At 47.1% G+C, this 21,319-nt stretch overlaps 1 protein-coding gene across 1 annotated transcript in view; it reads right to left on the bottom strand.

The window, feature by feature from the left end:
* KIF26B (kinesin family member 26B) overlaps positions 1-21,319 on the bottom strand; it is a 426,956-nt gene that overhangs the window by 244,979 nt on the left and 160,658 nt on the right. The window contains exon 3 of the mRNA XM_034667636.1: positions 19,082-19,618. Within this exon, the coding sequence (XP_034523527.1) occupies positions 19,082-19,618 (537 nt within the window). The remainder of the gene's footprint in view (positions 1-19,081; positions 19,619-21,319) is intronic.

Here is a 21,319-nt window from a genome sequence, read left to right on the forward strand (position 1 = left end):
CATCGAACTTTACATCGGAATCCGGGGATGTACTGTATGGTGACTAACATAATATAATAAAAAATCATTAAAAAAAAAAGAGCTAGCTAAGTACAAGCTAATCTTAAATGTTGGTAGGAATGGAATTGCATGCTATACTAAATTAGAACTGTATTAGTTCCACGTTAAGAGGAAACGTTTTGTACCTCTCTGAATTCATGCTAGTCACATAATGATCAATAAAACAAAACTTCCCTAATTAAAAAAAAAACCATTGGAACCAAAATCAAGCTGCTTACTTTGCTTTTAGGTCTATAACATTTCAGATAGGAGTAAATTAAAAAAACATGTGTTCAAGAGGTAGTAGGGACTAAATGGATGCTTCTTACTATTAGCCATGTCACCACTAAGAAAGTACTTTAAAGGCATGTTTTATGTTTTGTTTTTTTTTTAGAGAGGGCGGGGGAAGGAAGAGGGAGAGAATCTCAAGCAGGCTCACCGTTGAGCACAGAGCCCAGCGAGGGGGCTCAATCCCAGGACTCTTGAGATCATGACCTGGGCTGGAATCAAGAGTCAGATGCTTGACTGACTGAGCCACCCAAGCGCCCCTGTTTTTTACACCTTTAAAATATTTTAAAAACCCTCCTGATAAAAGATGATGGGTTAAACGCATGTGCTGCTCTTCCCTGAAATCCTGATTAAATGACAATACAGGTTTTTTAGGAAGCGTAAACTCACAAGGCTGCAGAAAATGAGAGAGGAAGCAAATGCAACACAATTCTGGAAGCTGGAACCAAGACAGGTGAGTGGTAACGAACTCATTAGCAGAGCGAAGGAAGACGAGTCTCAAGCTAAAAACCCGCAAAGCTGCAAACAACCCACGTTATACTTCAAAATCCCCTAAAAGGCTTAAACCAGATCACACCAGATATACTGGGTGGAGCTAAGCCGAGGAGATTGGCTGAAATTCGATTTACAAAGGAGTTAGAGCTCTGGATCTCTTCTTCTGGTCTAGGTGACTGCACCTGCCCATGCTTGCACAGCCTAGCAGCTTATTCCCTGACAGGACAACACCCAGGGTCTCCAGACTAGAACCCACCAGGCACAGCTAAGAGTAGGGAACCAACAGTGGAGAAATTAAGTTGAAGTTTACACACTGCATTTGAGGCCTCCCTTTTCTTCCTCTCGGCTCCCAGAAATCTGGCAGCCAAAATTCACACCAGGCTAGAAGAATCTTTCCCAGAGATCTGAACAACTCCAAAGAAAAGAACTAAAGAAAGTTTTAGAAATGGCTCCTTCAGGTGGCTGTATAGGTAAGACCACACTCAGCGATCTCCTCCCATCCTCCTCCATCCAGCTATTTTGTGCCTTACTCATGATGATGTGTCAACCACGGATCACCAAATATTTGAGGAAAGCATCTCATACAAAAGAGGGGGACGGGTGCCTGAGTGACTCAGTCAGTTGAGCGTCTGACTCTTGATCTCAGCTCAGGTCATGATCTCAAGGTTACGGGATTGAGCCCCACATCGGGCTCTGTGCTCAGCATGGAATCTGCTTGTCCCTCTCCCTCTGCCCCTCCACCTCGCTTGTGCGCGCGTGCTCTCTCTCTCTCTCTCAAATAAATAAATAAAATCTTACATACGAAAGAGGGGAATATCTGGAGGAGAAGTATGCAGGGAAAATAAAACTAAAACAGAACAGAACACAACCCACTATCAATAGTCTCAGAAAGATGAATGAAAATATTACATCTATAAAACAAGAATAGAATGTCATTAAAGAAAGGAGATTTGGAAAAGAACAACTAATGACAGAAAGAAGTTCTTAGAAATTAAAAACATGAAAGTGGAAATGAAAATTTTAATAAAATAGTTCAAAGATGAAATTGAAGAAACTTTTCAGAAAATACAGGAAAATTTTTTTAAAAAGTTTGGTAAATAGGAAAACAAATAAAAAAAAAAACAGAACAAAGAAAATGGAGGGAAGGAACTATCAAAGAAATAGTTAAAGAACATTCCCTGGGATGGGCCAACATGAAGACTGAAGGCCCATGAAGTGCCGGAACATTAGACCCCTAGGAAATTTCAAAGCACTGGGGATCAAGGACGTCTTGAGAGAGACAGAGACAGAGACCAAGAATGTTTCATGTAAAAAACCAATATTCGGGCTTTTTCACATCAACACTGGAAGCTAAAACATCACTAAAGAAATATCTTTAAAAATCTGAGGGATGCTGACTTCCATCCTAGAACTCTGTTATCTAGTCAAAAAGTATTAATCAAGTGTCAAAAAGAATAGAGCTATTTCAGATCCAAAGTATCAAAAATTTACCCCTTTGCACACTTAAGGAGAAAGGAACCAGAGTTACATGGCTAAGCTGCAAACAGCATTTATATAGTCACAGCAATACCTTCAGATAGTCTTTACGTAGTCATAGTAATACTGGCTATTGATCAAACCAAAATTATGGCAAATTATTACAGCAATTAGNTAATCAAGTGTCAAGAAAGAATAGAGCTATTTCAGATCCAAAGTATCAAAAATTTACCCCTTTGCACACTTAAGGAGAAAGGAACCAGAGTTACATGGCTAAGCTGCAAACAGCATTTATATAGTCACAGCAATACCTTCAGATAGTCTTTACGTAGTCATAGTAATACTGGCTATTGATCAAACCAAAATTATGGCAAATTATTACAGCAATTAGGAGACAGGTGAGCATATGTAATGGGTAGTGGGGGGTGGGTTGTGGTCAAAGAGAATCAGAGTCTCCTGTTCCTCAGTGGTCAGGCAATAGGTCAGTAATTCTACAACTTGTCAAGTTTCAGGAACCCTTTACATTCTTAAAATTAGTAAGGACCCCAAAGGACTGTTCCTTTCTTGTACAATATTTCTGTTTTTCAATTTGCTTAGTGTACAGGGTCTCTGTCACTAATTCAACCCCAAACTCTCCTCTGTGTTCTGTAACTGCCCTCAAAATGTTCAAAAATATCAGCTATATGGTCATTACCTCTTATTCAAGAATTCTTTCCTAGATTCTCCTGACCTGTACCTCCCTCTTAAATCGATAGTAGCCATTTTAGAAATTAAACTACAACATAAAATACAATGTAAACTACAATGTAAAAAAATATATATTTATTTATTTTAAAATAATGAGGAGCCCATTAAGTGTTGGCATACATACCTAATGAAGTATATCTATTTTCCTAAATAAAAAATTTAATGAGAAGATTGACATTGTTTTATGTTTTCACAANTAAAATAATGAGGAGCCCATTAAGTGTTGGCATACATATCTAATGAAGTATATCTATTTTCCTAAATAAAAAATTTAATGAGAAGATTGACATTGTTTTATGTTTTCACAAATCTATTTTATGACTGGTGTATGTTTTTTCAGTTATGTGGCTTCTATCTGGTTATGTTGTTTCTGTTGACTGCAAGGAGGAAATCTATCCTCACACAGATATGTAGTTGGTAAACGGAGAACTATTTTAATAGCCTTTTCAGATAACTGGGAACATTCTTCTTAGATGCTATACTAAAAATTGACAAGTGATGGTNGTGGTTTCTTAAAGGTTCATTGAAATGAGCAATCTGAAACTACGTGAATCAATGTTGAGTACGCTGTTGTACTAAAATCCAATAGGCTACCTTGCACTTTGAATGGGTATTACATTACAAGATTCTGTAACAATGCATAGGTCATTGGAAAATGCTTGTTTACTAAATTATACATGTCTTCCAGATGTTGATATATTCCATTTCAAAATATCAAAAAAAAAACCCACATTTGTTAGTATCCCCACTAATCTCAACAGGAAGGCTTTAAGTCATGGATATGTGCTTGGATAAAGAAGATGTGTTGTACACACACACACAGAGAGAGAGAGAGAGAGAGAGAGAGAGAGAGAGAGAGGAATATTACTCAGCCATAAAAAAGAATGAGATCTTGACTTTGCAACAACAAGGATGGACCTCGAGGGCATTATGCTAAGTGAAATAAGTCAGACACAGAAAGACAAGTACCATATGATTTCACTTAAATGTAGAATCTAAAAAACAAAACAAACAAACCAAAGCAGAAACGGACCCATAAATCCAGAGAACAAACTGATGGTTGCCGGGTGAGGGGATGGGCAAAATTGGTGACACAGGCTCCCAGTTATGGAATGAAAAAGTCACAGGATGAAAAGTACAGCATAGGGAATATGGTCGATGGTACTGTATTGACGTTGTATGGCGACAGGTAATCTAAAGGGAAATAAATCAAGTAGGAACAACAGAAGCATGGCACGATAGAGGAATAAATACTAATGAGCTCTGGAAAGCAGGACACACCCACTGCATTCCCAGTAGAATGGCGTCTTTCGCATCAAGTCTTGTCAAATGATTTAACTCCATGACTTACGTGCATGTCTAACTTTGATTTAAAAACTAATAAAAGATGAACCTGGTTTAAAAATTTAAACGTTGTCAGTAACTGAAGCCTTCTTCCAAAACATACTTTATTGCTTTTAAATACTCAAGAGACTGGAATACTCCTTCTAAAGGACAAATGTGGTTGTGTACAATGAGCTTGAAATGGAATTTCATTTTTAATGCTGATATAATACAAGCTATCACTCTGTGTCAGCCAATTCTAGTAATAAAGATAGATAAATTATACTTGAGTCCATTCTGCCGGAAGAGTTGTGTGTGTGTGTTTGTGTGAATGTGTGAACATGAAGATGAGCTTTTTTGAGAGTGGACACAGGGCGAACGCTTGAGTTATTAAGCGCTAGATGTAAGAGAAATGGAACGCCCCTCCTCCTTCCAAGAGGGAATATGGCATCGCTTGGAATAAGCCTTCATGCTGACCTCAAGCCTGACTTCCAAGGTGCCTCTACCAGCCTCCAGGGCCACTGCCTCTCCAGTGCTCACCATTCCAGCCTCCCCTCACAAGAGACAGGCATACAGGGGACGTGAGCAAACCTCCAACCCCACAGTTGGCAGGCAGGTTCGAGGTCCAGAACCTACCCGTCGACTGGATACCATCCCTCCTGGAATATACAGGCTCAGCGGCATTCCTAAGAGAAATGTAATTCCAAACAAACTGGAGGTGAGAGTCAGATTTACCTCAGTGAAGAAAGGATGGAAAGGGAAGACTGGTATCCCTTCCCCTCATGAAGTACATTTAGTACCAACCTTCCACAATGACTTAGATTCCCTCCTCTCCAGGGAAGGAAGGAGACAGATGCGGAAGGAACGGGGGGTCACACTCAGTCACACTCCTGTTTATGGTGAAAATGCACTGGACCAGATTCGTTAACATGGCCATCATCGCAGCAATTTTCAAACACAGCAACACATGCTAATAGCATCATATGTGCAAGGAAAGCAGTGGGGGGGCGGGGAGAAGAGTAAATCTGGGCAAATCAGGATGGTGACATTTCTGTGACATCTCTGTGGCATTTAAGGTGGCCATCTTGTCTTCAGTGAGTTGAAGCACATGATTCTCATAGTCTCTTTAGTTGCATCTTTCAAAGACCAGTATGTTTTCAGTTTGAGCAACTTGACATACTTTTCTACTCCTTCCTAAAGTATCAATCCAGAAAGGTTATCATGTAAACCTCCTCAGAAAGTGTTTTTTTTGTACGACAACACAGAACCCTAATACGTTCATATCATGGACCTCAGTCACAAAAGCCTCCCGGTCACTCCTGGAAACCCCTCTGGTCTCACAGAGATGGGCACCAAAGAATCGCCAGGACGAGAGAGAACAGACCTGCCGCTCAGTTTCTGAAGGGGAGCTGTGGGACCAAAGGACCTCTTAACTCAAGAGTTCAAAATGGCCTGTTCGGGCCTCAAAAAATATTACAACGCATTACACCAAAGTCGGTAACTGCAGCCCAGAAGCCGTAACATTTCCTGGGTGAGCAGCCAGAGGTGGGTCGCAGCAGGTGAGGGAGGTTAGTGGGCTTGGGTCCATACCAATGGCCAGTGACACTTTGGGGACGCATCAGGGCGGCTCTGCCTGCTCCTGACGTCACGCATACAAGGGAAGCAGAAAGAGAGTTTTGAAGGTAGAATCAAGAGCTAGATGGGGTAATGCAGCCTGTACTTCACCCAATAACTATATTTGCTACTTATCTCTGGATCACGACTCATCCAAACAGCCCATCTAGTTCGCAGCTTTGTAAGTCGGCGATATTAAAATGCATGTTTCCAGATACTTGGATGGGATGCGTATCAGGCTCCCGCTCTGTTTCCTGCTTCTGCCCTGGTGCTGACCCCAGTCGGACCCACGTCACAGAGCCATGCTCGGCGAGATCTCTGCAGGGACCTTTCCTTATCTTTACTTCCCAGCTTCTGACACCTGGTATATGGTGGGCGTCTCGAAACGCCAAGTGAATGACAATACTGACTTGAGTACATTCTCCGACTGACCTGTTTTTCTCCTCCCAGGATCCGAGAGTGACTTTCGTCATCGGTGAGAGGGACTACGTTCTTCATCACTTATCAATGGACGGCTTTAAACAGAGGCTGTTTCAAGAACGAACAATGCTAATCCAGGTCTTGAAGCCAGGTCAGTGGGATCTCCATGACCCTTGTGGGGTTTATGGACCACCCTGTGGGGGAAGGGGGCAAGATTCTTCTGCGTGGGGGGTGGTCAGAGTCCAGTTCTCCTCTGGAGCTGCAAGCCAGTGGGGCAGTAGGGGTCCCCTGAGCCCCCTGCCCCGTAGTCTGGGTTATAGCTCCCACCCACCACCAAGGACACCAGAGTCACTGTTTGCTCTCCCTTCCCCTCCCTTACACGGACACATCAGCGCAGGTAAAGGAGACATAACTGGAACAGCCCGTGGACCCTCACTGACTTCCTACACCAGGACACACTGAGAAGAGGAAAACCCTGCCTCAAGCACCGTGCCTTGTTTTTATCCCCAGGAACGAGCACGGGGCCCGGCTCAAAAGTCTGCCAAAGGGATGAACACATGGATGATTTCTACGGAGTGGGGGTGATACAGTGACAGTGCTTTTGATGTCTAGGTATTGAAAAGACGCAATGGTCCAGTGCAGGTGTTCAATTAGAACCAGAAGAGTCGAGTCGGGTCCCAGGAGAATTAACCGCATAACTGTTTCTTGCTTCTCTTACTTGTCTAGACTCATTGGTCCCCACCTCCAACACCCAATGCAGCCTCGCCCCGAACCCCCAGACTTGCAGTCACAGCTGTCTCTGGACCAGAGCGCCCAGCAGCTCACCACCCACGGGGAAGCCAATACAGACCGGGGTTCACCCCCAGCCATCCTCTTCCTTGTCCCCCAGCTCACCAATCCTCAAGGCCTTAAGGCCTTACTCTAAACATCTGTGGAATCTGTTACCCCTCCTCCACGCCCTCTGCTGGCTACCCCTCCCCACCCCAGACCAGCGACCCCCACTTTCCTGTTCGCAGCAGCACGCGCCCCCGCTATCCGCCTGAGACCTGTCTGCATAGAGTTTCTCCCTGCTTATGACAGCGGAGGGCTGAAGCCCACGCTCTGCCCATTTCCCATGCATCACCTCCTGCCCTGCCCCTTCTCCAGCTCCCGGCACCCCATTCCATGACATCCCCGAGCCTTTACGACTCTGCTCCTCCTTCCGTCTTCTTGGAAGCTCTTCCCCAGGTTGCCTTCCTGACCATACGGAGCAGGGGTGTAGATTCAGGGCGCTACAACCTACGAGGGCCCCAGAGAGTCCCATGCTTGCTTCTGTTAAGCCGCGTGTGCTTCCAATATATGGCCGTCCAGTGGATGACGGTTAGATAGATATGACGCTAGCAACGTACATACCTTATTAAACTCTTAACGAGTAGTTACTGTAATTAATACAGTTACACCAATTAACCCCAAAGGCTGCATTCGTTTGTTTTCCACTTAGCCTATTATAGAGTCGGAAGTTAGCAGCCACTTAGAGGAGGTCGAAGGTTCGCAGCGTTTCAATACGCCACTTTCTTGTTAATTGCTCCACTTGTGTTCCCACAGCCTTTTCTGCCACATCCTTCGCATCAGCTGCTCACAGATGATGGAATCCCCTGATCTTCTGGCAGGTCCTTTTATTTTCTTTGCCGACCCACCCTCAGAGATGCAAATAAACCGCAACAAATTCAGAATAGAGGGGGTGGGATGGGGGAGAGGTACGGATAATTTACGGGATACATAATTAGGCGTTAGAACTCTCTAGAGGTGACTGCACAACCTAAAATAAAAAAAGAAAGAAAAAGCGTGTGGCGGAGAGGTGAGGGGAGCAAGACGGGGCTCGAGATAACGGAATAGGAGCAGTCGTAAGGCTGGGGCTTGCTCAATGCTCACAGTCTGATAGGCCACAACCTCCTCACTGCTCACTGTTAACACAAAACTTACATGGTAAACTGGTAGAAACGCTGCCTACCAAACTTCTTCATTCTGACAAATAACTAAACATATGCTCAATAAAATATCCATTAGGTAACTTTTGCAGAGTCCAGAAATGTGGGATTCCTCCATGCAGGTGGTGGCCATTTCCACGTGCTTGTGCCTCAGTTTCCCCACCAGGACCACGGTCTGCTGACTTCACAGGACCCTTACAAAGCCGCCCTGCATAAACACGGACAAAGTACTAAGCGCAGTGGCTGGAAGACAGCAGCCAGCAAGCATTAGCTATCACTGTCACTTTCATTATTATGAAACCAAACTGACGGTATCCAGGTCCAGCTCCCCGGGTTGAGAGACGGGGCCCTGGAGACAGACAAAGCCAGAGGAGGACGAGCACACCACAGGGGCGTGAATGGGAAAAGCTGGGGGTCTGCTCACAGGCTGCCGAAGCAGAGGGCAGAACAGAACCTCAGGCCTCCCCCCTGAGGGTGGAGACGCGGCCCGAGTTCAGGACGGAGTGGCTGAAGTGGAGAGCAAGGAAGAGGCTCACTTCCCTCCACGCTCTTCCCCGCACACACCGTGTCCCAGACACTCATCGTGAGAAGCGCCTGGGTGGCTCCGCTGGCTAAGACTCTGCCTTCAGTTCAGGTTGTGATCCCAAGTTCCTGGGATCGAGTCCCGCGTCGGGCTCCTTGCTCAGTGGGGAGTCTGCTTCTCTCTCTGCCCTCTGCTCGTGCTCTTCTTGCTACCTCTGTCTCTCGAAGAAATAAGTAAAAGCTTTAAAAAAATACTCATCAAGAGAAGACTATCAAAACTGAGCTGTACCACCTTCAGACGTAAGGGATGCCTCTGCCTTGGGAGTCACCACATGTCAGGGCTGGGTGTGCTGGGTGTGTTGTTCCGGTGTCAACGTCACATTCTCTGTCACACTCTGTGTGTGTGTGTAAAATTTCACTTAAATCCCGGGCTTAGAACGCAAAAATTAATTTTGGGATGAATAAAGCTAACCCTCGAAGCAATCTGAGCCGACGGACACTCCAGAAGCAGATATCGATGCTTTGTGTGGTCAGACCGTGACTCGGCTAATACCAGGTGAGGCCCAGTTCACACGCAGATCGGGGTTCTCTCACCACGGGGCCAAAACAGAGTTCCACATTCACTGAAGACCTGTGCAGGTCCCTTTGAAAGGATATGTGTGGACACTGAATTTGAACATACATTACTCTGTGAAATTAAATCCATATTATTGACAAGGAAGTGGCCCTTTTATTAATCTTAGGGAATTAACTTATGATGAGATTCTAGAAATCCGTCTGGTCCACCTCTTAGGTAAGCGAAAGTAGGTCTCACTAGAGGGCAGTATTGCTTACACAGCCTTTTTTGTTTGGGGTTTGGGGCGTTTTGTTGTTTTTTGGCGCATGTTTGTCTCAAAAGCTTTGTCCCCATCACCTCCCCACCTCCCAGTGAGAAGATGTAACATGGGGGCGTTTATCTGCACAACCGTGCAGAATACAGCGTGAGACCCGACTTGGAAATCCCGGCGACACAGAACTGCCCCAAAGCGGTGTTCCTCGGGTGAGTGGTGGGTGTCCCTCCCAGGGCAGCTGCGTGTTGCAGCAATCTGGCCCCTGCCCTCAGCAGGGCGGTGAGGGGCAGGGACACGTGTGCAGGAAACGGGCGTTGGAATCCCAGCTCTGGCATTTCCTAGCTGTGTGACCTTGGGCAGGTCACTTGACATTTCCGGGCCTCGGTCTGTCATCTGTAACTCCCGGGGGCAGGCTGCCCGTTCTGCTTCCATTGGCCTGTGAGGTCCGTGCACTTTCACGAGAAGGGACCATGTCATGAACGGACTCATGGGCTCCACCCTCCCAGCCTACGGGGACCGGGGGGCAGCAAGCTTTCCCGAGGCGGTGGAAACCGAGGTCACCATCGGGTTGGTTCAGATTGGTCATGTAATTACAAAACTGGTTACAGCCTTGAATGCAGACGTGGGTTTGCTTCTCAAGTGGCACCTTCTTTCTCCCCAGGGTCATCCCCAGGCCTCACATAAGCTGCTGAAGGGACATGTTAACCCTTTAGGCCACTGGTGCGGCAATCATGAACTAAATGATCTCCAGAGTCTTAAAAACGGTGACTAATATGTGTCCTAAACACCCGAATTACTCCCTGGGAATGACTTAGGCACATGAAATATATGACTCATTAACTAATCCCCACAAATACCTCTTTAAGATCGAGGCACACCAATCTGTCACGCTGAAGACGGTCAGCAGAGTGAAATCTCAATTCGAAAGCAATTAGGTGTGTGCCTGGGGTGGGGTAGGTAAGGAGGAAACTTAAATTTTCCAATTTATTGAAGATTCCAAATTACATAATAATTGTAAAAGAAAGATTTGTATTTATAAATAAAGATATAAATAAATAATAAGAAAGTACCTGTATTGACAACTGTATGTTACTGCAGGTATATAAATAGCAAGAATGAGGGGCTCCTAGGTGGCTCAGTTGGTTAAGCGTCTGCCTTCGGCTCAGGTCATGATTTCGGGGTCCTGGGATCGAGCCCCACATGGGGCTCCCTGCTCAGCGGGAACTCTGCTTGTCCCTCTGCCTCTCCCCCTGCTCATGTTCTCTCTCTCTCAAATAAATAAAATCTTTCAAAAAAAAAAAAAAAGCAAGAATGAAAGACCTGAGTACTCTGTTTCAGAGTGTCCACTAAGAACCATGATCTAGGCCTGAATTACTTGATATTTTAAATTAACTCCAAAATGAGGATTTACTCTTTTTAGATTATTCTAAATGCTACTACCTCTCTATTATTCTGTAGAATTTTAAATGATCTGAGCCCATCTATGGCTTCCCCTCCTTCCTTATAAAGGTCTTCAAATAGGAAGAAAATTGGTCCATGGGCCTTTCAATATTTTACCAATTTATTGCCTCCTGGTGGGAGGAGATCCTTCTACTTAGAATCTGTCCTTCTCATGTCAGCTGGGGTGCCCATATGGACAGCTGGCGTTTGGTAGAGGTGGCTGGTGTTTTCTGAGTCCGTGAGTACCATTTACTTCATGGGTTTGGTATTCACTGTACGGTCTAGGTCTCGTTTCCTTACCTATCACTTGTTCTTACGATGGAAGAGCAGACCCTGCTTCCATCCAGTCCTGAGGCTTGCACTTGAGCTGGCTGGAGGGAGCTGGCACTCGGGCTGGCTGAACTGGGCGGCCCCCATGCGTGAGCCACGGTCGGTCCCTCATCTCACATCGTGCCCATCACAGCTCTGTGACTACGCGCTTTGCAGAGGAGAAAACCTGGACACATAACAGCCAGGAAGCCCGCTGGATAGAGGTCAGCCCACACAGTCAGCAAGGACACTGGGCTTTTATTTCTGGTGCATGAGCAGCAAATCTAGCGTGACCCAATGTCTACTGCCTCATTGTTTGAGACCTGGATAAAATCATTGATAAGTATCAGCCTCAGACTTTCCCAAAAACTGTTTACTTTGTCATTAAAAAAGAAAAAAAAAAAAAGGCGCTGGCTGTCGTTACCCCCCAGACCAGTTCACTGTGGCCAGTGGGTATTCCAGTTCTCTTCCTCAACTCCATAAAGAAAGCAAGTAGGTCGCCTGAGGAAGCCCAGGCTGGGGAGGCTGGCTCCAATGAGGGAGGATGTGAGAAGCTATTTAAAACAAAAGATCACTGAAAATCCAGTTCCAGAGACTTCTCTCAGACCACAATTCTCAGCTCTGCTCTCCACCCGAGCCCAGCCCGGAAGAGTGGGAGGGACAGGAAACTCAGTCCCCAAGCTTGGGAGACAGTCGTCCCCATGCCCGCCACGTCTCACCCCCCACCCGGGAAAGGGAGGCATAACTAAGAAATACTGATTTCAGGCGCAGGGCACCTTACCCACTATTTCTAGCCTCTTTCTAGGGCCGAGAAATATTTCTAAAGGAGAAAAAAATACAGACCATCCCACCAATTTAACCCAAACCACCAGCTCGGTCAGTAGAAAATGCCTGGAACCCTTCAGGCACCTGTCAGATGAGGTCCTCAAATGAAACTGACCTCCCCCCGAGTGGGGGGTAGCGGTCCCAGAAGTGCTGTTCACAATCGCACCTGTGGCTGGGACGGTGCAAATGGACTTGCCGTATTTCATAAGCCCAGAAGAAGTGGTTATTCCACAAGGCCACGTCTGTAAGTAGGTCACTCAACCTTGTTTCAACCTTGTCTCTGTGAATAGTTTTTTCGCCAGCTCTGGGGGTGCCCCCCTCCATCTGTGTAATGGTGTCTGAGGGTACGACACCTTGCTGCCTCTCTTGGCTGTTCCTTTTTTGAGATTTTATTTATTAGAGAGAGAGAGAGAGACAGAGACAGAGCACAAGCAGGGGGAGAGGCAGAGAGAGAGGGAGAAACAGACTCCCTGCTGAGCAGGCAGCCCAACGTGGGGCTCGATCCCGGCACTCCAGGATCATGACCTGAGCCGAAGGCAGACACTTAACCAACTGAGCCACCCCGGCGCCCATTTGCTGTCTTTTTGGAAAGATTTTATTTATTTACTTATTTATTTAGAGCGAGCAGGGGGAGGGGCAGAGGGAGAAGGAGAGAGAGTCTCCAGCAGACTCCGTACTGAACACGGAGCCTGACACGGGGCTCGATCCCACAACCCTGAGATCATGACCTGAGCTGAAATCAAGAGTCAGATGGTCAACCGAGTGAGCCACCCAGACGCCCCAGCCTCTCTTTGCTTTACCCTTCGTATCTTCCCCCTCCCCTTTATTTCTTTCCAAACGAAGGTCGTGAACAGGGCTCCTTCTCTGCTGCCCCTGTAAACAAGCACCCTGCTGCTTTGTGTGCAGTGACTCAGCCTGAAAGGGACATGGCAGCCCACATCTCCCAGCCCTGTCTCCCCCGTTCACCCATCCTTCTATACAACTGTCACCTCTCTGTACTGGGCTGCATGGCCCCCCCCCAATTCACTCAGAACTCATGATCTGTGCCTTTATTTGGAATTGGGTCTTCGTAGATGTAATTAGTTAAGGATTGAGATAAGGTTGTACTGGATTCGGGTGGTTCCTTAATCCAATGACCAGTGTCCTTATAATAAAAGGAGAGGACACAGAAAGACCCCAGAGGAGAAGTCCGGAGGGGTGGGGGGGGGCAAAGACTAGAGCAAAGCAGCCACAAGCCAAGGGAATCCTGTGGCCACCAGGACACTGGAAGAGACAAGGAAGGATTCCTCCCTGGAATCTTCGGAGGGAGCATGACCCCACCTTGATCTGCGATTTCCACTGTTTGAAGCCGCCTCGTTTGTGGGAGTTTCTCAGGGCAGCTTTAGGAAACTGATACACTACTATCTGTGTACAATCTATCATCTGTCTGTCTGTCACCTACCACCTTCATTGCTCCCTCTGCCCACAAGCTGTCCTTTAAAGCTGTGGTTCCTGACCCAGGCCTGGGTCCCATCCCCAGATCTCCTGATTCACTGGGCCTGGGGTGGGGCTCAGGCACTGGTGGTTTGTTAAAGCTCTCTCTTCTGTCCCTAAATCGCCTCTGGCTCAATCGTCCTGACATGACATTGGACCCGCCCAGATAACCTGGGGCGATCTCCCCCCAAATCCTCAACTTAATCGTATCTGCCAAACCCCTCTCACTACATAGGAAATATATCCACAGGCTTCCTTTTCCACGTATTAGGATGTGAACATCTCGAGGAGGGGGGCACATATTCAGCCTACCTCACCAAGTAAGAGAGGATTTTTGACATTTCCTGCTGAAGTTTGGGTGTGTGCTTTAGACCACCCCGCCCATATCCATAAGATAGGACGACCTTCTTAGAATTTCACCCTGAGCTCATATCCTTCAGAAACGCTCTGTCCACGACGGAATATACAAACTGCTTCCTTTTTTGTGTTCCGTTTGTCAGAAAGCATAAAGATAAATAATACTCCTCTGACCATCTATAAATAGGTGGGGAGAAAACCTATCATGTTTTAAAAAATCGTTTTGATTTTTTTGTCAGTTTGTCAAATGGTGACATCTCATGCTATTGCCCTCACTGGGCAGAAGGAGCAGGAAGTGGGCTGCCAAGGGACAGCAGGGCATACTTCAGGGGACAAACGGGCGAGTAAAGAACGTGAATGAGAATCCTATGTTCCCACCTGGCTACAAGCACCTGCCCCTGTCTCCTGCCTGCAAAGTGGTTCTGTAGGAAGGAACACAGGACCGCCTCCTCTGTCCCCCCAGGCTCAGCTACATAAGAACGTGTGCTCCTGGTTTCCACGGACGCATCAGAAGGAAAGCCTCTGCGTCCTGGGGCACTAGCGAGCAGAAGCTTGCCTTCCTCTTGCAGGGGCACCGGGAAGTCCTCAGTCTGACACAGATTCCAACGGATGCTTTCTGAGAAAGCAGGATGATTTTTACCAAAGACATTTTCCTTTGACTCAGGGAACGCACGTTAACGATCCGTTATGGATTTATTACTCATGTATTAATCTAACACCATCTTAAATTTTCTTGACACACCCACTTTATCAAAGTGCCATGAAATAAAGTTCTTCTGTCCCTTCAAATGCACCGACAGTGAGTGTGACATCCAATGCCCCCTGGATTCCTTGCGTGGCATCCAAGAATTTATTGAGTATCGTTAAGATACTGCAGGTTAAAGATTCACTTGGTGCCAACTAACTGGTTGATTTCCACCAAAAATCTTGGAGTCTGGATAGGTCTTCTGGCCTGGAATTTCTTCCTGAACCTAGGGCCGGTCATGAGCAATGCTGCTAGTGTTCCCGAGACTGACATTTCCTCTAAGAAGCAAGCGTTTTTGCAAGTTAGTCGCTGAGCGGGACATGAGAATAAAAGGCATCCGTGTTCTCAATCGGTCTGTAATCTAGCCAAAGGGATCTTTGTTCAGGAAACTCTGAACAAAGAAGAATTTCATCTCTCTCATCCTCGAGCTTCTCTTCCGGGAAATGAGGGGAATCGATCATGAATTGGGTATCCCTGCCTTATGGTTCATAAACTATTTTCATATTTTTCTTAACTCTGATGTCCAACAACCTTACAAGGCAGGGGTTCCACAGGTGAGGAAGTAAATTAAGACGTTAAGCTACCAAGCTGAAGTTCAACGAGTGTTGGAGCCGCGGACTTGACCCGTGGACTTGACCCCTCAGTGAGGGTCTCCGAATCTCCCACCATGATGCAAAAGACAGCGACCGTTCTACTGAATTCTGTGATTCTGGGTTAGAATCCGAACATTCTATTATTTCCGAGTGTTATGTGGGTACAGATTTTCCTGCAGTTTTTCACTATAATGAATAGAAATCAGGCAAAAGCAGCTGCCAGTCAAAAAGCTGAATTTAATCTGTGGTTGACTAAAAGAAAGTCACATCTTTTCAAAGTCAAAGCCCACATGGTCCATGCAAGGTTCTAGAGCATTTTCTGTTTCTCACATATGTCTATAGGTTGTGTTAACTGTCTACAAGCTCATCGAAGAAAGTCTTTCTGGGAAAGATAATTGAAGATTGCTTCTTGAAGACTGTGTGTAACAGGGCGCTTGAGGAATCTGAGGGACCTCTGTCTGACCCATGTGAAGGACTTCCCCCGTCAGTGCTGGAAAGCTGTTCCTCATCTCTGTCGTCCCCCCTGCACTGACAGGGCAGAAGGGCAGGATCCTCCTCTCCCTCGTTTCCGCAAGCCCCGGGTCCGTGGGTGTGGAGCAGAGCTCTCAGCAGCAACAAAGCCTCGATGCTTCTCTGCCCCGGGAACAGCTCCGGCTCTGGTCCAGAGGGCTCACTGCTCTGTGGGCCGGCAAGTGGGAGTGTGGGTGAGCAGGAAAAGTGAGGTCAGCTTTCAGCGCAGTCGACCATCTCTGCTGAGCTGGCTAGACTGAGCGGCAGAATATTTGCAGGGAGATGTCCACGCCGGGAGACATTCAGTCTGGCCAGACCCAGATCACCCAGCCCAGGGCGTCGGGATGGCACGGTCACAACATGGGGACGTGGATTTGCAGCCAGGCACCAAATCTCTTTATCCCAGACAGATTCCCTTTGATCCCTTTAACCATCAGGGGGGAAGGCATGATGGGTCTGTGCTGGAGTTGGAGAGGAGCCACCAAATTTACCGATGAAAATCTCAAGTTGGTGGCTCACGTGAATCATCTTTAGACCACAAAAATAACAACCCCTCCCGCCCCCCACCGCTTTCCCACAGGCTGGACTGTGAGCCCTTCTGTGCGCTCTCAGAGCAAGCTGGGCATCTCTCACCACCGCTGCATTCACCTCCCTGACGGATACTGAGCAGTTCACCTGCCTCATCCCCGGACGACCTCAGGACCCAAGGCTGGAGCCCCAGCAAGCCCCGCAGAGTGCCTGGCCCTTGATGAAAGCTTAATAAATATTTGTTATTATACAGGGGATTCTTTCTCAACAAAGGTGGAAGAAGAGAGGAGTTTCATCCTTGAACTTGCTCACAAGCAGCATTTTCGCTGGCCCCCACCCCGGCCCCCACCCCTACGAACTTGCCCAACACCGGGACTATTTCATACGAGAGCACCAGCTCCAGGCCCTTCTGTCCCGGCTCGTTAGCGCCGTGTGGCAGGGGAGTCTTCAGCTCACGCCTGATCTGTGTGATAAGGGCTTTGGGGCCCGGGAAGGAGAAGCGGGAGTTGTCTGTGTAACACGAGACGTGGCTAGCGCAACCCGGGAGGTGCGGAAAATACGACCTGGAGAGAAGAATGTGCGCCCAAGCATTTTATTTATAGCAGCGAAAACCTACACTCTAGGAATTGACGCTTGGTTATATAAATCAGGCCGTACTCCGGTAATGGTTCATATTTATATAATGGCGTATTAGGCTACCATTTAGGGTCATATTTTAGAAAACTATATAATGGCATGGGAAAATGCAGCCAGGATATTAAGTGAAAAGCAGATGACAAAATTAAACATCATCACAATTTCATACACTGTGTTCCTATAAAATACTGGAAGGACATGCACCTAAGCGTTACAGAGTCCATTTCTGGGTGAGGTTGATTTTTAAAGTCTTACTTATACTTTTTTGTATATTTTCTATGTTATTTGACAGTAACCCTATTACTCTTTGCAGTTTTCAAAAAAATATATCTAAAATCTCAAACAGAGAAGGCACGTGATTCAGCAATGGAAGGGGGCAAGTGTATTCAGGCCCTGGATGGTTTTGTTCGAGCCCTGGACCAGGAAGCCCTGTCAGGGGTGCCGCTGGCTCATCAGCAGACTTAGGCCACAACCCAGAACATTCCAGCCAAGAGTAAAGTAGCAGGTAGGCCCCTGGAGGTTAGGATAGGAGTGGTTTTCTTGGTATACCATGCCTGAAAAGGAGCCAGATCTGGGAAAGATGTTGATAGGAGACCGCTCTGGGATGTGGGGTAAAGTTGGGAGTAGCTAAGGCAGGGAAACTGGCTCCCCTGAGCAGGGGCTGGCTCCATCACCAACTGTGGGGCTGCAAGCCCTTTGATCTCCCCATCTACATACAAAAGGAAGATCCAACATCTGTCCTGCCTGCTCACAGGCGCTCCGTGAGGTTAAATAAAATGATGTGCACACTGTATTTCGTAAACTCCAAAGCACCCACCCAATAAATGAAATTGGGCGATCCAAGAATGCTAACGTCTTATGATAATGATCCAGGCTCCCCCTGTTCCTTCAAGATAGCAAGGGAAGCCATCTAGACTCTAGAAAAGTCACCAGGATTTGGATCAGCCACACTGAACTCATTTTATGTTTCCCCGTACCTTTGCTCCATGTAACAAAAACGATGCTGTGTTCATTCAACTTGCTTCTTTTCTCTTCTGGACACGTGGACAGACCGACTTTCCCTGCAGGAAGGGGAGGCCAAATGCCTAGACTCTCGCCACTGGAATGTGGTTCGAAATTATCTGTGCCCCTTCCAGGCTGGGCCCCCTTGCCCCCCCATGTCTCCCTGTGAGATTCTCGACAATTCATTCTCCCCTCATTTCTTGGCCACTTGTGCAAGATCTGGTGGCAGACTCTGAAGCCTCTTGAAAATGGTGACATGGAGACCAGTGGAAGGCCATGCACCAAACACCCAATATGGCAGGACCATGTGTAAGAAATACCGAGATCATTTGTTACACCAGCTAGCCTCCCTGACTGATATACTCTATGACCACGGCCGCCTCTCCATTCCACAGTGACTATCAGTGCTTTCCGCTGCTTCCCACGTGTCTGATGTAGGGGACACAGACGCATATGGTAAACCCATCCCTTATCCAACAGAAAACTCACCCAAGAGAAATTAGACTTTTTTTTTTTTTTTAGATGCCTTGGCAGATTTGGGACCTGCTTTCTTATTTCTTTAGGGAAACTTGGGAGTATGTGCTCATTTCAATAACTGCAAAGAGAAAATAAGAAAATGGGAAGACACTTTTGGTAACCTCATCCCAACATATTTAAAGTGAGTTGCAAATAGAAAAGGGTTATGGTCCTCCAGGCAGGAGAGGTTAGAAAGGGAGTCTACACCTCTTCTAGAAGGTCCAGACAGTGGAAGCAGTGCTAGAGGGAACACTGGTCCCTCAGATATTTTCTCTTTATTGAGCAATGACGAGTGGGACCACATGAAGACATTAGGCTCTGAGTTGGGGCGTTCCCAGAAGGAAAAGAGCAAAGGCAGGAAGTGCTGCCCACTTCTCTGTTTTGACTCCAACCAAATTTACTCTAACTCATTCAGAGGCCACTTACCTGGTATGGGTACAGGGTGACCCCGTTGGTTCTCGACAGGGACCAGGTGCCATCCAGGTACTGGTGAGCTTGGATGGCCACTGAGTTGAGGATGTTCCCATTGCTGGGACTGGTGGCCATCTGAAGACTAACCTTGGCCTGGTGGGTTGGGGACCCACTCTTCTTCTCAGCCCCAGTGCTGACCCCGAGGCTGTTGGGTTTGCTGCTGTGCTTGTTGTTCACGAAAGCTGTGTAGTTGGAGGAGGCATAGGGGGCAGGCACAAAGGCCCACTCTCTGGGCTGCTGGGGCCCACCCACGTGCCGGGACCCCACCAGGGTGGGCATGTTGGAGAGCGGTGGGGGCGAGCCAGGGGAGCCATCGTAATGCTCGCTGCCAGCTGCCTGTTCCAAGGTCAGCACCATCTGGATGGCCTCCTGCTTCAGCTGGTTCAGGTGTGTGGCACAAACGTCACAGCGGTTGTCCTTGTCATTCCAGGCTTTCCGGATGGTGTTGGGGACCTGGAGCTTGTCGTGAATCACAGCCGAGAAAGCAGGATCCTAGAGAACACACAAGCAAAAACACAGGAGAACCTGTCACTCAAGGCTGGTAAGTGCGATTCACACATCTGGCTTATGAGTTAAGCCCCAGATGAAGTCAGAGTTGGACTATCTGATAGACAGTCAACAGAGATGAGCAGCCAGACTAGCAGGAGAACTTCTGCTGGACAAGCAGAGATGACAAATAGGATTATGATGGTGGAGACATTAAGGAATAACTTTTAAAAAGATTGCTGAGCCTTCTCCTCACCAGAAGAGTCAAATAAGAACATTCTGGATTCTTCCCCTTGCCTCCGCTAAAGAATTACAGCCATACCCGGCTCTCCCCAAGGTGTTCACCAAGAAGACACAAACGTTTGTGCAGGTGTGAGGGGGTGCAGTCATTCTGGACTGAGGCATGTGGTCCCCTGGTTCCCTGTGACCCATGGAACATTGGTAATTGATAGAGATTCTATTCTAAGAAAGTCTTGGCCTCATTAGTACTGTGTGCTAAGTGCCACTGGAAGAAAACCAAACTGAACAGATTCTAGACCAGAGACCCAGCCTGCTCCAACAGCCTAGCAAGCCCCGAAAATTCACTGGTTACCATTTGCTCATGGCAAGCTGGATACATGTGTCTGATATCCTGCCCGATTTAAAGAAAAATGTCTCCTTGGCAAACAGTCCAAGATGCTGTTCCCCACAAACTTTGTCTACAGAGACTATTCAAAATTCCTTAGCTCAGAAACCCTTTTCTAAAAGAAATCAGAAACTGAGTTGAAGGAGGATGATTTCTTTCCTCTACTTTGTGTGATTTTTACAGGACAACAGGACTTCACAGGGAAATAAGCACTAGGAGTATTAACTGGTTACCAGAATATGCGGTTCTCGTTCCAGCTGTGTGACCTCGGACAAGCTACTTAGCCTCACTGAGACCCTCATCTGTCACATGAGGCCATGGCCTCTCCCTGTTAGGACCTTCTAGCTCCATGACTGGTTGTGGAGAAACTGGGGCAAGAGGGTAGTTCTGTTTATTATATGGACAGAGCTCCATGCCACCTTGGGGGCCTGATCAAACTTCTGAGATCCAACATTTTTTTTGCAAATAATGAACGAGGCTCATTTCTAGTCTTGTTTTCCTCTCGGACCTTAGAAGAATGCCCACCCTTCTGAAACCCGCTGTCAGCTTTTATGGGGAAGCTCTTCAGGACTGAATGGGGTTTGATGTGGGTAACAGAGGCCGTGTGGGGCAGCCGGGGTGGGCAGGAAGACCAGCGGTGGGAGGGCTGTCCGTAATTAGGATCCATCTTGATTATGGGCTACAGCATTTTGTTTTCCCTGTTTAACTACCCTGAAGAGCTCCTCAGCATGCACTGATTAATTGATTAATAAATCAAGAGGTCTCTTCCCATAGCAGCAGCGAGGAGTGGCTCAGGAGGCAGAAACTCAAGACGGTTGTCTGAAATTATGGGAAATAATAGGAGGTCAAGGTTGATCAAATCTGGTTGACAAAGTGATGCGAACCATATGAGACCTGCCTTGTGGCATCCTTCTCGCTGACAGCTGCTTTGCCCAGAGTCACATCGCAACTCAGAGCATGTGGCATCCAAATGGGCAGACGGGCCCCTCAGGGACCATGTTCGAGCAGACCGTCACTTCCGTTTTCAGATAAGGAAACTGAGCTCCAAAAGGGTTAAAAGCTTGGACGACGCCCAGACTTCT

The sequence above is a fragment of the Ailuropoda melanoleuca genome, chromosome 8, assembly GCF_002007445.2.
Source record: "Ailuropoda melanoleuca isolate Jingjing chromosome 8, ASM200744v2, whole genome shotgun sequence".
Taxonomy (NCBI): domain Eukaryota; kingdom Metazoa; phylum Chordata; class Mammalia; order Carnivora; family Ursidae; genus Ailuropoda; species Ailuropoda melanoleuca.